The sequence below is a fragment of the Podarcis muralis genome, chromosome 14 (genome assembly GCF_964188315.1).
Source record: "Podarcis muralis chromosome 14, rPodMur119.hap1.1, whole genome shotgun sequence".
Classification (NCBI taxonomy): domain Eukaryota; kingdom Metazoa; phylum Chordata; class Lepidosauria; order Squamata; family Lacertidae; genus Podarcis; species Podarcis muralis.
The window spans coordinates 21,287,676-21,304,846 of NC_135668.1; the positions used below are offsets into that span (position 1 = coordinate 21,287,676).

General features: G+C 42.9%; 1 protein-coding gene across 3 annotated transcripts in view; it reads left to right on the top strand.

The window, feature by feature from the left end:
* NTRK3 (neurotrophic receptor tyrosine kinase 3) overlaps positions 1-17,171 on the top strand; it is a 429,804-nt gene that overhangs the window by 386,486 nt on the left and 26,147 nt on the right. For all 3 annotated transcript variants that reach the window (XR_013390655.1, XM_077918932.1, XM_028705834.2), the window contains one exon: positions 15,015-15,173. Coding sequence is in view for 2 of the 3 variants with exons in the window: in XM_077918932.1 (XP_077775058.1) it covers positions 15,015-15,173 (159 nt within the window). In the remaining variant the exon portion in view is untranslated. The remainder of the gene's footprint in view (positions 1-15,014; positions 15,174-17,171) is intronic.

Here is a 17,171-nt window from a genome sequence, read left to right on the forward strand (position 1 = left end):
TTCAGGACTAATGCTTGCTTTTGTCTTTCACTTAGCTGCCAAATCCATTCTTTGTGAATCTGATATTAATAGAAAATAGATTTCAAAACAATCAAGTCTAATGAATTTTGAATATTATTATGATTAATGCCAAGGCAGCAGCAGAACCGATTATGTGGCATCCAGAGGACTTTTTAAAAAGGGAGGAGGGTTGTTTAATTCATGTATACTCTTATTTAGAAGTAAATCTGGTCGGATATTTGAAGCGGCCAAACTGAGAAAAAGGCCATTGACAATCTTGGAGGCCATGGCTTGTGATGAATGAACAACACCATCTGTATAAAGTTGTTGGAATTTGCATTTTGTGAATTCCAAAGAACAGCAAATGTTATACAGAAACTATCAAAATGTCATATATATCTATATATTCTGCTGCCACTTTCCCCCTCTCAGTGTCTCTCCCTTCTCACTCCTATACCATGGCCACTGCTGTTGTGCAACCTGCCTTCTATTTTTCTCCCCCGCCCTGCCCCAACTAAATCGTAAATCCAGGTTTGTGATGCGGCACTACTAATCTTCCAGCAGGGTGTGCACGATGTCATTCTTACATTTTTATTCTATAGAGAAAGATACTGCTCACTATTGTTATTGACACTTGCAGCCCTCTTAAGCACAGCAATCATCATCTCCCATCCTCAAGTCTGAAATGTGAATTGGGAATGAGATGAAGAAGGGAAATGGTGAAATGGCTGCTGTTGTCACAAAGGCACTGGTGGCTCCTTAGAGCAATGGAAGACAGTGATATTCCTTTATGCCATTCCAAGGAGAATGGCTTCCAAGTGTTGCAGGGTCCCCGACTGCTATTGTCTTTCCTCTCAGCAGTCTGGTGATGCTGTGTTATGACAAATTTCGTTCTCTGTAGAGCAACTTCTATTATTTCTTTCAGACTTTGTTTCAGGCACATCTGTTGAACCGTGAATGTTGCGGTCAGACACTTTGGAAGAGAAACTATTGTCAGCATTTCACTTAGGTATTAGCTCATTGGCTGTTTATACTGAGCCACCTCAGCAGGTGTTCAAGTTAGCAATGGATGCCAATCTGTTTCGGCAAAAGGACCTCTGCCTCACTAACCTCACTCTGATCTCAGCCAGACCCCACCTACCTGCCTTCTTATTTATGCCCAGTCAAGGGTGTGGCTTTGGCTGTCAGCTTCCTCCTCTTCCTTAGTCTTAGTGTTGCCCTTGCAGAACCTATAAGGGAGGAGGATGGAGATAAAGCAAGAATAAGTTGTCTCCCCTGTTATTGGTGCTGGCTCCAGTTACTTTTGGGGCTCCCTGCCTTCTGCTCTACCACTCACAATGGGTACCAGCCATCACTGAAAATTGGGCCAGAAGTCTATTGAATTTCCCACACATTCCCTCTCCTCTCCCCGCAAAATTGTACTAAGAATATATAAACCACCCTCTATGTTATTGTCAGCATTTCTAAACAGCACATGTGAGAAAGGGCTCTTAGGTGTAGATGTCTTGCTGAGCCGAAGTGATTTATCTCAGGCTCTTTTGAGGTAGCAGACTTTCACTTCGAGCAGCAACCCCTGCATCTCTTCATTTGCATAGGTAATTGGCAGCTTCTTAATGGCTCATTAGGATTGCTCAAAACCATAGGATAAAAACAAACCTAACAGAGCAGAGAGGAAGGAGGTGGAGGGAAGGACAGGGTCCCCTCTTGCAAATTAGCACTGCTAAATTCAAGTTGATTTCAGAATTATGGGTCATAAACCAAGCAGATTGCTAAATGAACCATACATTTTAAAAAATAAAAGGGGGGGGGGGAGGTTTCCTCCCAATTACAATTCTGGGCCTTAGCATCAAGAGTTGGAGCAATTAAAAATGTGCATCTCTAGGAAAGACAAACAAAATCTTTCAGTTGCATTGTGGCCACATCCATATGATACATTTAAAGCACTATTGCTGCTTCCCCCAAAGGACAGCCCTCTTCCCTTCACAGAACCTCAATTCTCAGAATGGTTTAGCAACCAATCCTTCTTGGACCATAAAGAAGGCTGATCGCCGAAGAATTGATGCTTTTGAATTATGGTGTGGAGGAGACTCTTGAGAGTCCCATGGACTGCAAGAAGATCAAACCTATCCATTCTGAAGGAAATCAGCCCTGAGTGCTCACTGGAAGGGCAGATCCTGAAGCTGACCGTATACTTTGGCCACCTCATGAGAAGAGAAGACTCCCTGGGAAAGACCCTGATGTTGGGAAAGATTGAGGGCACAAGGAGAAGGGGATGGCAGAGGACAAGATGGTTGGACGGTGTTCTCGAAGCTACTGACATGAATTTGACCAAACTGCGGGAGGCAGTGGAAGATAGGAGGGCCTGGCGTTCTCTGGTCCATGGGGTCAAGAAGAGTCGGACACGACTAAACAACTGAACAACAACAACAATTTTCAACAAACTACAGCTTTCAGAATTCTTTAGGGGAAGCCATGACCTTTTAAAGTTGTATCAAACTTCTTTAAATGTATGGTGTGAATGTGACCTGTGTCTTCCTTGAGCAAATCTGCCTCACACCTTCCCTTTCTTACTGTGTACTTCCCCTATGTTCATCTCACGTAGAAATCATTTGAGTCCTTCCCTCAGACTTGCCTTGGGACTTGGCAGGTTTGGAGTTTCGGGATTAGTGATGCCAACCAAATTAAAAGGCTGAGAACTCTCCTAGTTTACAGGACCCAGATGTGTCCTCAGGAGACCTTGACATTCTTGTTCAAAAGCAAATCAATATTATTTTGAGTTTGTGCTGCTTTCATGCTTGTGAAGCCTGTTTTCATCATCAGACTAGGATCTCAACCTCGATGCCTTAAAGTCAGTCAAGAAGCAAATCCAGAATGAGGACGGCGAGCACTGTAGTTAATGCTGTATCAACATCCATCGTGGGGGCTTTCTAAAGTCTCAAAATATTCTGATGTGGTTATTGATCTAATAGAAAAGCATAGAAAATTATGCGAACAAATTGGATGGGGAAATTTGCTTCTCCCTCTCACCTGACCTCACTGCTACTTCCTGGGAGGAAGAGGTGGACAAGCGAGGTGATGCATGCGGACAAGCGAGGTGTCAGCATGCCGTAGACACACTGGAAGAGCCAATCTGGTGCTTCTGCTGGTGCTTTAGCAAGATGCCAACCTCACCACTTCCTTGTCCTTCCCACTCTCTCCTCCACCCCCACTTAGCGCCAACCTCTGCTATTGTTTAAACCAGCCACTTTTTGCCTTTCAGTATTCCTCCATTTTTAGTGTACTCAAACTTCTTTCTCTTCCATTCCTCAGCTGCCTTGTGTGTGAGAGATGAGGGATTCAGAGCCCTCAAATATTTGATGGTACCTTCACGTATCACCATCCTCCTCCTGCTACTGGATCTAGTCATGGTCAGCAGCCTGGATAGCTTTAGAAAGGGATTAGATAAATTCACAGAGGATAAACCTATCAGCGGCTACTACTCTATTATTAATAATGGCTGTACTAGATGGACCATTGGTCTGATCCAGCAGGACTCTCCTTCTGTTCTTATTTATGGAGTTACAGCTCATAGCCTAAGGAAATACATTAAAGGGATTTTGCTTGATTTCACTCAAGATGTAACTATCAAAGAAATATGTATTATGATCACGTTAGCAGCTGCAAAAACTGTATGCTAAGCAGTGGGTGATAAAGAGTGTGCTGGAGCAGAGAGACTATCTGAGGAAAGTCTGACAAATCCAAGAAATGCCGTGTGTGTGTGTGTGTGCATGCACACACATGCACGCGCGCGCATACACAAATATATAATTGGGGAAAGGAGGGCAAATATGATTAAATAGTGCTTACAGAAAATTAGCCCCCACTGGAATAACAAATATGGATACATTCCTTGATATGAATAGCAAACTCAGTTCTCCCACGGCTGGTCCTCATCTATACAAAACAGTAGCATCCATGTGCATGATGGAGGCACCAGCACACTTTGGGGAATGGGGATGGCATTTTGTGATGCCGAGCTTATCTGCACAGATTCTCTCGCCGCCACACACATTACTGTCTTGCTTCTTGAACTCAATGAGAAACAAGCTATTTTGTTACAGGTTCCATGAAAAATATAAAAAAATTCAGCATACTATATGGATTATCATGTGGAATATTTTACATATCATATTATATGTGTATACGGTTTCCTAAAGTAATTCACATGTAAACAGATACAGGTAATAATGCATATAACTGTATAAAAATACTCATGTACTGTCAGGGACTGGGCAGAGGAGGAATGGTGGAGACCGCCTCCCCAGCCTGACCCTTCCAGAGAAGAGGAAGGCAGTTTAGAATTACAACAGGGGTTTGAGGGAGGTCACCGCTCAGAGGCAGATGAGGGGGAACGTTGGAAAATAATGGGAGAGGAAGAAGAGGAAGAGGAAGCAACAGGGGGTGACAGCTGATGGACACAGTGTCTTTAGAAAGCATTCCAGACTCCCCCCTCCCAGAACCTGGTGAGCCTTGAAAGTAGGAGAGCAAAGAGCTCAAAGACAGAGGGCACTTCTCAGTACCCGTAGTAGAGACAAATGAGGAAGTGGAAGAGACGGGGGGAGGTGGAGATTCACTCGGGACAATGCTATTATCCAAGAGGCTGGGTTTTATAGCCTCTCTCTGTAAATACTGAATAAAAAGTGGACAGTAAGAACATGCTTGTCTTTGTATGTTTCTGGACAACCGGTCGTGGGAGTTACTGGCAGCAGCCTGACATGTACTTATAAAATTATGGTGCGGAAATATAGTACCATGTGGGGCTTGATTCTTTTATATGTATTTGGTGGAGGCTGGTCTATTCAGATGCATGGGGCATTATTCTACCAGCATCAGTCTGCCCTCTGCCAGCCCCGCCTTCCTGCCTTCTTACTTACAACCAGTCCAGGGGGTGGATCTGGTTGTCAGCTTCCTCCTACTTAGTGTAGAATTCTGCACAGAGGAGGATAGGTGCAAAAGTAGAACTAATTGCCTCTGCATATCATTGGCTCTGGCTCAACATACTGTTGGACTCCTTACCTTCTTGCCTACCAGCCACAGGCACTAACTACCACTCATGCAGATTCTACTGATTCCCTAGCCAGTCTAGAAGGCTGAGGAATGGCTTGGTTTTCATCCAATCAGCAGTCAGCTCCCTCCTTCTCTGCCTCAGAGATGCCTGTCATTGGTTCTGGCTCTACCTATTGTTGGCCTTCCACCCTACCTGTCTCAGTGGGCACTACCTGCAATATTGCATACAATATTGCAGATCATTAAACAGCCTTACTTTAAAAACTAACAATGCAGAAGTGGATCAGACAGAACTGGGCACTTGATGGGCAGCTGCATGCAAGAAAAGCTTGATCGAGCTGGAAACCACACAACCCTGTGCGTAAACCTGTTTCAAACAGATTCCCCCTCCAACTCTGCTAGTGAACCCCAGGATTTGCAGAAGTATTTTTTAAAAATAGAGGGGAAACCCCAAAGGGAATTATAACCTCAAAATAGTTCACTGAGGATGGCTGGAGGACAGCTGTCTCAGTCATCTGGGGCTCTCCATGCTCCAGACTTTTGTTTCTGGTCCCCACCTGGCAAAGCTAATAATGGGTGTGTGTAAAATGGCAAATATGCAATTAATCTGCTACATAACTATGTACCTATTAATGTCAAGTTGCTTTCTTTTGTAATAATTTTTATTTGGTTTTACAAATATAAATTTATAACAATCCAAATTACATACCCATATTTCAAGATTTCTCCTAATCTCTGGACTTCTCACATTCTCCTCCATGGGTCCTATTGTACACCCTCTCAACTGCATTATTATTTCACAATCCATATCTTGTGTCTTTCCATATTGTCCATAATATTCACTACATTACAAGTGTTATTAAAAATCCTGCCAGTATTTTCCTCTGCTTATAGTGGTCTCCTAGATAAATTATAAAATTTCCCCATTCTTTATTGAAGTTTTGGTCTTCTTGGTTCCTGAGCCTTCCAGTCAGTTTTGCCATTTTGGCATAGTCCCACAGCTTGGCTTGCCATTCCTCTCTGGCAGGGACTTTGTCTTCTTCCCAATTCTGGGCTAGTAATGTCAAGTTGTTTTTCAAACAAAGAGGAGGAATTCTTAAGAGCTATGTGTGCTATTGAGCCCCAGGTGGCAATTTGTGAAAGGAACTGGTGCTCTACTTTCTTCTGTGCCGCAGACAAATGGAGGGTCGCCAGCTCAGGTGGAATCAGGTGGCCTAAGAGGCCAGTGTTTGTCTTATTTCAAAGATATTTCAAATATTTTTCAAATGCTTTTTATTTGGGACCTTATTAGAGAAAGGTGAGTAAGAGGTGACATGGTGGAAGCTTATAGAAGTAGGCATGGAACCAAAAAAGCAGATGGGGAAAATCTTTCCTCCCTCTCTCATAAAACTAGAACTCATGCACATCCAATGAAGTTGATTGTTAGATGATTCAGGACAGAGAAAAGAAAGTTATTCAAACAACCTCCCACAGGAGGCAGTGATGACCACCAACTTGGATGGCTTTCAGAGAGGATAGGACAAATTCATGGAGGTTAGAGATATCGATGGCTACTAGCTAGGATAGGGACATAGCGGTTCGAATCCCCACGACAGGGTGAGCTCCCGTTGCTCTGTCCCTGCTCCTGCCAACCTAGCAGTTCGAAAGCACGCCCAAGTGCAAGTAGATAAATAGGTACCGCTCTGACGGGAAGGTAAACAGTGTTTCCGTGCGCTGCTCTGGTTCACCAGAAGCGGCTTAGTCATGCTGGCCACATGACCCAGAAGGTGTACACCGGCTCCCTCGGCCAATAAAGCGAGATGAGCGCCGCAACCCCAGAGTCGGCCACGACTGGACCTAATGGTCAGGGGTCCCTTTACCTTTACTAGCTAGGATTGCTATGCTCTGCCTCCACAATCAGAGGCTGTAGCACTTCTGAACACCAACTGCTGGAAAACCACAGGAGGGAAGAGTGATCTTGTGCTCAAATCCTACTTGCGGGTTTCCCAGAAGCATCTGGTTGGCCATTATGAGACTGGATGGGTCAGTGACCCGATCCAGCAAGTTCTTATTATGTTCTTACTGAAATTCGACCATGAAGTCTTCGAGAGGGCTTATGATTAAAAATAAAGTATTTAAACACAGGAAGCTGAATCAGGCCAATGAATGATATAGTAAGAAGGCCAGGATTTGGCGTGGTGTGCACTAATATTGTTTGGATCACTGAATTAGCAGTGGCACTGGAGGGAGTTAGCAATTATGTTATTTACTTTGATTGGGCTGTTTTGTCTATGCTACTTATTAGTACCTATGCCCTTCATATCCAATTTCTAATCTTTCAATTATTTACCTAATTGTCAGTGTATTGGCAAAGATTTGACACTGATGTTGGTTGGATCACCAGATTAACACCACCCTTGGCAGCCATATCATGAGAAACTTAGTCTAAACGCACATCCACTGAAATTCTAAAGGAATCCTTGACTGCCCTGAGAATGAGGCAGAAAAATGGAAGCCTCTTTCGCAGAAGAGGAAACCCTTTGAGAAATTGCAGTACAGGTTTTTTGACACGGCCCTGGTGCTAATTTGAATACCAGCAAGATAAGTTAAGCATGGCATGGCGAGGTTAAAGAACAAATATCATTTCCCAGTCATTTTGCATTCAGGTCCCCACTCCTCATCCTCTCCCATCCCTGTTACCGCAAGAACCTGCAGCTTCTCCCTCTCCCTCTCAACATACTCCAGATTGATTGATTGACTAGTGCGAATGCTCAGCTTCCCATGTACAGAAAGTACATAATGATTCTCTCTAGAGCCAAGGACGTGAAATGTAAATTCCTCTACAAAAGAGGGGAAAACAAAGGCTGTTTTCATACTGAGGCTTGTTAAGCTCTGCACAGTTTTATTCCGGTGCCTTTGGCAATGCATGCTGCTCCTGGTGACTCCAGGTGCTGCATGCCGGCATGGAAATTTGTGCTCAGCGGATTATGCTGTTCTTGAAAGAATCCTCCGGTGCTCCAAATGTATTTCAGCCAGGACAAGCGGATTTATCTTCCTCCTTGGCCACAACTCCCATAACATCCAGCTCACATTGATTGCCAGCAGGTTGCCTGCCTTAGCCAAGCAGTTTTGGGGGGGGGGGGAGAAGAAAGGTCTTCGTTGTAATTCTGAGCTTTACTTTCTGGAGCTGGCTTGGCATAGCAGGTAAGAGACTGAGGTCAGGAATTCCCGGCTCCAAATCTCACACCTGCTATGAACTCACTAGGGTCCCCTCAAAACTCCTTCCTCATTATGCATTCAGGATGATTTGTGCACGTGATGGTATTGGGGCAGTTATATGCGATCAATACTGTTTGCACCTGCAAAAGTTTCCAGGGAAGACATGCTGCTTAGTTTCCAACCAGTGCATGCCCCAGAAATTAATACTGAAATCCTGTAACATTTTATACAAATGTTTCAGGCAGGGGAGAAGTGGGGATTGTCCCACTTTTGTTGTTCTGTTGTGCAAAAATGTCATTCCATACAGCGATAATGCAGTAATGCAGTTCTTCCTGAGGCTTAGTCAGACGTAGAGGAGATAGGAGAGCCATCTTCAAATATCTAAAGGGCTACCATGTGGAAGCTGGAACAAGCTTGTTTTTTTTCTGCTTGAGAGGGTAAGACCCGAACCAATGGATTCAAGTTACAAGAAAATATATCCTGACTGAAAATCAGAAAGAACTTTCTCTAAAGAAAGATAGAACATTTTTCATGTATGCAACAACAGCAGCAAGGATACTACTCGCTAAGAATTGGAAAACTCAAGATCTACCCACACTGGAAGAATGGCAGATGCAACTGATGGACTATATGCAACTGGCGGAGATGACTGGCAGAATCCGAGATCTGGGAGAAGAAAGGATTGAAGAAGATTGGAAGAAATTTAAGACTTACTTACAGAAATATTGTGATTTAGTGGAATGTTAAGAAGGATGCTTGGTTATAAATAATTGGCCATCACTAAAATAGATCAGGAATTGATGATAAGAGAGATTAAGAGAAACAAATTTGCAGGAGAATTATTTTATTGTATTTAAGTAAGTGGTTATAGATTTGGAAATAAGATGATAATTTGCTTGACAAAAATTTAATAATGATGTAAGTGGGAGCGGGAGACGTGAGGAAGTTCAAGGATATTATGAAATTTTGTTAAAACAAAAGTAATAATGTTTATTATTGTATTATTTTTTCTAAAAACTCTAATAAATATTTATTAAAAAAAATGAAAATCAGAAAGAACTTTCTGACAGTAAAAGCTGTTCAACAGTAGAACGGATTCTCTCAGAAGGTGGTGCACTCTCCTTGGAAGTTTTAAGCAGAGGTTGGATGACCACGTGTCATGGATGCTATAGTTGTGATTCTTGCATTTCAGCGGGTTGGAATAGATGACCCTCAGAGTCTCTTCCAACTCTATGATCCTATGATTCATTGGGATTAAAAACTGCATCTCTAAGGCCCTATTCAAGTACCTCCCTCTGATGGGAATAACTGTATGAAAGGAAATAGGATCCTTTCCCTCTGTCACATTACTATTGGGATTTACTTCTATCTGACATGTATAAGATTGTAATGTAAACCTTATTGCTCTAAAACAGCAATGTATTATTTCCTTACAGTACACCACATTTATGTAGACTTTATGAAGGTCTATATTACCAGTGTTCTTTCTTAACCACACGTAGGTTTTTTGTAAGTATGCAAATGACTTGATTTATGCAGTTACTCAAACATACTTATCTCTAGAATTATTGTTTCTTGCACTGAAGGAAAATGGATAGTCTTTCCCCTACACACACACTTCTAAACGCTGGCATCTCCATATCTCTCAAAGCTGCGAATATCTTATTCCTTTCTTAAATTATGTGTTCAATAATTTTCGTGGTTTTCTATTTCTTCCAGTTCAGTCTGGTGTATTATCTATGACCGTATTCATATCACCTCCTAAAATAATTTCCCTTGCATCAAAATCTATTACAATGTTTGCAAGGCTCTAACAAAAATAATAATCTTTTGCTCAGTATTGAGTATATAGCCAACCCATTCTCAGTTTCATCCCTTGATGTTCTCCTTTTGTTACAACATATCGATCAGCTGTATTCTAACAGGCACTGCTAATCTCGATAAATTGAGTTTCTTTAAATAAATAGCTGCTCCTTGTCTGTGTTATACTAGATGCAGCAGAAATGCCCCAATTTGTCATCCCCCTCTTAATATATGTAGGTGATATGGGTATGGGTATATGTTGGGATGTGGGTTGTCTGTGTGTACCCTGAATTGTTAGGTTAATCAGGGAAGGTTCTCACATTCCTGAGTTGGAGGACTCTACAGTGGTACCTTGGCTTACAGACACTTCAGGTTACAGATGCTTCAGGTTACAGACTCCACTAACCCAGAAATAGTACCTTGGGTTAAGAACTTTGCTTCAGGATGAGAACAGAAACCATGCAGCAGTGGCGCAGCGGCAGTGGGAGGCCCCATTAGCTTAAGTGGTGCTTCAGGTTAAGAACAGTTTCAGGTTAAAAACGGACCTCTGGAATGAATTAAGTTCTTAACCAGAGGTACCACTGTATTAACAAGGCATCACAAGGTGAATCAGGGTTTCCTACTCAGGACTCTGGTTTTGCAAGGGTTCTAAATCTCATGGAGAGCCTTTATGAGTAGATATGAGGCTCCTTGTTTCAGACACCACCCTCTGACCCATGTTTTCTGATTTCTTTTTTTTCTGGTGTAATTCTGTACACAGTTAACAAAACTTGCCTCATTGGCGGATGTCACAATTCCTGCTGGATAACTGTTTCTCATCCCTGCTTTGCTGCTGTCATTTCCCATTGCTGGTTCCCACAATGCTATTCTGTTTATCTTCCAGTAGGAATGCAATGATCTTGATTCATTACTTGCACATAACTCACTGCAATTTGATTAATTTCATGTGTCCCAATGAATCACTTCTACCTTTCTCAAAACGGTGACTAATTTCCCAATCGGAAACAACCATGTCTTTAAAAAAGTATGATATAAACCTACTTTGAAAGCCCTGAGCAAATACCCTTGAGGCCAAGGATAATTGTTGATTAACTATACAGAGGTAGAAGTGGGGTCAGCTCTGTTGGCCCCACTCCTGGATTTCACAAGTCTCCCAGTCTGGTTCTCCCATTTACTGAAGTGGGAGAAGGGGGGGAGAAAGGAACTGGGGAAGTTTTGAAAGATGTGGATGGTTCCAGATGGAGTGAAAAATTGGAACCCAAACATTTTACATTTATATTTATTTGCGGCTTAGTCATGCTGGCCACATGACCGGAAGCTGTACGCCGGCTCCCTCGGCCAGTAAAGCGAGATGAGCGCCGCAACCCCAGAGTTGGCCACGACTGGACCTAATGGTCAGGGGTCCCTTTACCTTATTCATTTCTATTTATGAATGACTTTCTATGAATCATTTCATCCCACTTTCAGTACTGGGATTCCCCTGAATGAAGGCAATAAGAATGCAGGAAAAATTTGATTCAGTTTGCACTGGAAAAGCCAACACTTTCCTAAATTATATGTGTCCTGAAACACTACCATCCTTCAAAATTTGCCCTTACCTACCTTTTTGCAGTGCAGTTCTCCCGCCAAGTAATGTCTACAAACCTGCATATAGTAGGCTGGATGTGCATGCAAATGTATATATTAGTGAAAAAATATATACAAAAGAAGGCATTCCGTCGGGGGAAAGTGATTTGCATTCATGAAATGCATGTATTTGTTTTGTTTATTTATTGCTTTTATATACTGCCAAGGCACCCATGAAAATAACATGTATATTAAAAGAATAAAAACACGAACATGCTGATGAATTGTCATGAGTACTTTTATTAAAAAAAAGTACACTGGTTCGAGATGACATTGCAATGGAAGGAAGGTTCTATGCAGCCCTGCTGAAATAACATAGGAGACAGAGAAACTGAAGGAGCAATGGGTATTATAAAGACATGGATAGGATAAAAGACCTGGCAGCCGGCAAAATTGTGTGTGTGTGTGTGTGTGTGTGTGATTATGTTTAGTTGTCTAGTTATATTTTGTTATGAAACCAATAAGAAAATTATTGAAAATTATTGTACACTGATGTGGAAATGATGGAGAACTAAATTTAAGCCTGGGGGAAACGAGAAAGGGAGAGAAACTGAAACAGACGAATTGCCCACCCATAATAAATGGTAAGCTAGGTCTTCACTTCCACAATTCTCTGAAGATGACCTGGCTGATGTGTGGCATTGGGGATCAGGGCTAGCTTACACGATGCCTCTTCCATGTGTTTGATTATCCCCAGAATTAATATTGCCTCTGCATGGCTTATGAGTTCTATTAAAGAAAGTGCAGAATGCACAAATTCCATTTCAAATGATTTTGATGTCCTTGTGATTCATCTGTAAACATAATCCAAAACATTAAGGGTAACTCATGACTATGCAGAATGTGATGCACTATAAGAGAAGTGTTGCATGGTGCACATTTAGATTGCATAATATTGCTCCAGTCCCCTTATGAAATTAATCAGCCAAAGTGCTAAACCCATCCAATATTCAGTGCTTATTTTCCTCTTTTTTAAAAAGAAGCGCATTATATAAATCACTTCCCAGCTCTTGTTAATTGTATAGCTTAGCAGCAGAGCCCAAACTCTGTAGCATAGTCCAGTAGCGACTACAATACATAGCTGTGAATGTTTCAGCTTCTTTCTGTTTACTCAGATGTTTCCTTCAGTAGTTGTCATTTAGTCCATAGCAGTTGATAAGCTAGGGGTCTTAAGCAGTCTATTCATCAATTAACTGTAAATCTCAGTTTAATACTCAGAACTTCAGAGGTCCTGCTCTATGGACATAGCTTAGCCTTGACCAAAAAAAGAGTACTGAAGACCCAGCCCTCTCATTGGCATTGTGTTTCCTTTCCATTTAAATGAATCGGGTGGAATTTAATTAACTAATTATGAAAGTTTTGTAAATTCATCACAGGATGAATAAGGCCATTTTTTTTGGCAAAAGCCCTAACTGTAGCGGAATAGAAACAGTGCTGCATGGCATGAATAAAGGGCTGGGAGGGAAATGATGCCTCTTTACATCCCTATTTTCAAATAAGGAATTTGAGACAGGGGCTTCTTTAGCTCAGCCCATGCTATTCTGCAACCTCTCTTTGAATCCCAAGGGCAGGCCTTCAAAATCCTTCCTAGACTTTGCTCATTTTGTACACATAAATCCAGGCTGTTTTCCCCCTCTGCTTTTATGCATCCACCTGGTGCACAGAAATAACTTTTAAAAAAGAGGGAGGAAACTGGTCCCAGAACTATTTCCCCCCTCCCTCCTGCAATCCCCAAGAGGGATGGAGCCATGATGCAGATGTTTCAAGAGCTGGGCAAACATCAGTGCTTCAGAAGCACAACGAGTCTTTTAATCTCCCTTGTTATGCTCCCATTACCATAGTATATGTAAGGGCCGGCTCGTCTTCCAAAGACTGCAGCTGCAAGTTACTCGTGTGCGCATACCATGACTTCAAGTGGATTGATGCCATTTTATAGACTTTATAAAGAGAGAGTGAGCCAAAGGAGAAAAGCCTAGCGCAAAAATAGCCATAATAGGCATAATAGGAAAATCGGCTCGTGCTTTAAAAAGTAAGTAATTTAAGGCAGGAAATCCAAATGCCTTTTCAGATTTCTATGTCTCGTCATCAAGCTGCATCCATGCCAAGAATCAGTAGAAGCACGAGAAGGGAAAGGTGAAGAACGTGTTGTTAAGATTCCACAGAATCAGAGTGTTATTAATTTATGTTAAGAGCTCACACAAGTTTCTAGGCCAGGGGTCAGCAAACTTTTTCAGCAGGGGGCCGGTCCACTGTCCCTTAGACCCGTAGACTATATTTTTTTTTTTGGGGGGGGGGGATATGAACGAATTCCTATGCCCCACAAATAATCCAGAGATGCATTTTAAATAAAAGCACACATTCTGCTCATGTAAAAACACCAGGCAGGCCCCACAAATAACCCAGAGGTGCATTTTAAATAAAAGGACACATTCTACTCATGTATAAACACGCTGATTACCAGACTGTCCGCAGGCTGGATTTAAAAGGTGATTGGGCCGTATCCAGCTCCCAGGCCTTAGTTCTAGGCCTTCAGAATTGCAAGGCTGCAAGGGCAAAAGCCAAAAGTGGAGATGCCTCCCTCTCACATCTTGCGCCTGTAGCCTTTTCATTTCTCCCCCTGTTCAGTATAATAGAACAATGATCCTCCCTTACACTGAATAAGTGGATATTTAAAAGGTATAGAAGTGGGTCGTTTTCTGTGTTAGCCTGGGGAAAATGATCCAAGATCAGGGGTAGGCAACCTAAGGCCCGGGGGCCAGGGCCGGCCCAATCGCCTTCTAAATCCAGCTCACAGACGGTCCGGGAATCAGCATGTTTTTACATGAGTAGAATGTGTCCTTTTATTTAAAATGCATCTCTGGGTTATTTGTGGGGCCTGCCTGGTGTTTTTACATGAGTAGAATGTGTGCTTTTATTTAAAATGCATCTCTGGGTTATTTGTGGGGCATAGGAATTCATTCATTATTATTTTTTCAAAATATAGTCCAGCCCCCCACAAAGTCTGAGGGATGGTGGACTGGCCCACGGCTGAAAAAGGTTGCTGATCCCTGTCCAAGATCATCCACTTTTCTCTCTAGTTTATTTCCACGTTTAATCCAAGACAACTTGGGGAGACCTCTCTCATCTCTACCCAGGATATCGTCAAAACCTCCTTTGCTATAATAAGCTAGCATCTTGGAAAGAAAGAATGTAGCTGAGACATTCTCCCAGAGTTACTAGTGTTCAATTTGTGTATGCGTGTATATAGCATTCAACGATCCCAAAGCTGAACTGGACTATGGTCTGTTCTCTTACAGTTCTAATAACCAAAGTCTTGTTGTGTCTTGTGCTCCATCATGCAGGTTGGAGGACATACCATGCTCCCGATCCGTTGGATGCCTCCTGAGAGCATCATGTACCGCAAATTCACGACAGAGAGCGACGTCTGGAGTTTTGGGGTGATCCTCTGGGAAATCTTCACATACGGGAAGCAGCCATGGTTCCAGCTGTCAAACACAGAGGTATTGGGCATGTGGAAGTGGGTGGGTATGGGGGACACATGCAGAAACAATCTCCTGGCACAGCAAGGGTAGTTAATACCAATTGCAGGAAGCTTTTGCCCAGCGTAGGGCTTGAACCCACAATCCAGAGATTAAGAGTCTTGTGCTCTCCCAGCTGAGCTGTCCTAGCTGGTCCAGATGCACTGAAACAGCCAAGGGAGACAAGGCCGCAATCCACTATCCAAAAGCCTGGATAGGCAGAGACCAATGAAAATTGTAGGGAATCTTTGTAGCAGCTGAGCAGGTGGCAAGCAAGCAAGTTTCCCAATTCCACCCCCACCCCCCATAGTCCTGGGTTTCAGCATCCTTCCAGTTAGAACCGCAGGAAGATAAAATAACCTTGTAGGGAATTATGGAAGAAGAGAAAAACCTGTTAAGAGAGAACTGCTAGACTACATTTAGAGGTATCTGCAGAAATATCTTGTAAGGCTTAGCAGGAGATGCGACGCATGTGGTGTGAGATGCAAAATTGACTGAGGTGTGAGGGATGGAAATTTGCTCATAAAAAAAAAGGGTGTGCATTTTCTGCTTTCCAGATAAGCATTCCTTAATTTGTAGACAGAGAATAATTGAAGGTGTTTATTTCTATGCCTAATGCAGTTCCTTCTATGCTCTCAGTGTTGCCTGTTACTGTCATTTAACATAGCAAGCACAACACACACACACACCCTGCATTTGTGGGAAACACTTGGCCTAGGTTTGATGTGTGAGTTTGGCAGGAGGAATGTCCAATCCTGTTTCCAGAAAAGCTGGTCTTAGGTGCAGCTGAGGGAAGAAATGATGTAAGTGTGTCATTTGGAAACAATTCAGAATATTTTCAAGGTTTGCTTTTGAAGTTTGACTGTGAGGGATGCTCTTGAAAGACCTACAGATCTTGTGGGTAGGGACATAGCTTAGAATGTTAGAAGAACAGTAAAGGTAAAGGTAAAGGGACCCCTGACCATTAGGTCCAGTCGTGGCCGACTCTGGGGTTGCAGCGCTCATCTCGCTTTATTGGCCAAGGGAGCCGGCATACAGCTTCTGGGTCATGTGGCCAGCATGACTAAGCCGCTTCTGGCGAACCAGAGCAGCACACAGAAACGCTGTTTACCTTCCTGCTGGAGCGGTACCTATTTATCTACTTGCACTTTGATGTGCTTTTGAACTGCTAGGAGTTGGTAGTAGCAGGGACCGAGCAATGGGAGCTCACCCCGTCACAGGGATTCATGGAAAAGCATCTCCTTTACGTGCAGAAGGTCCCTGACATCTCCTGGTGAGGTTGGGAGAGAACAATGCCCAGAACCCTGGAGAGCTCCTGCCAGTCAGTGTACACAGTTAGACGGACTAATGATCTGGCTCAATATAAGGCAGCTTCCTATGTTCTTGTGTTTGGGGAAGGACCATAGCTCAATGGTACAGCATCTGTTTTGTTTGTAGGAGGTTCCAGGTTCAGTCCCCAGCATCCTCAGATAGGGCTGGGAATGTCTCCTGCCTGAAACCCTGGAAAGCTGTTGCTGCCAGTCAATACGAAGCTATGTGGACAATACGAAGCTATGTGGATCAATGGTCTGACTTGGAATAAGGCAGCTTCCTGTGTTGGGGCAATAAGCACTGGCCTCCATAATCACATGCCTCTATCAGGTTCAATCTCTAGCATCTCCAAATAAGGCTGTGTGTAGTGTGGAGGAGAGAAACTTTGGCTTGAAACCCTGGCAAGTCACTGCCAGCTACTGTAGACAATACTGAGATAGATGGACCAATGGCCTGATTCAGTATAAGCAGCTAAGCATGGTTACTTCACATTTCATGGAAGGTGAAATTTCACTGGAACCTTGTACCTGCTATCCAACAGCAGGGCTGGAGCCACCACATTGACAGACACCTCTCCCTGACACCACTCTTGGCTTTGTGACGACATAGCTTTGTTTGCCTGTCATGTTTTTATCACCCCTCTCTCTTCCCTTTCTGTTCCACAGAATT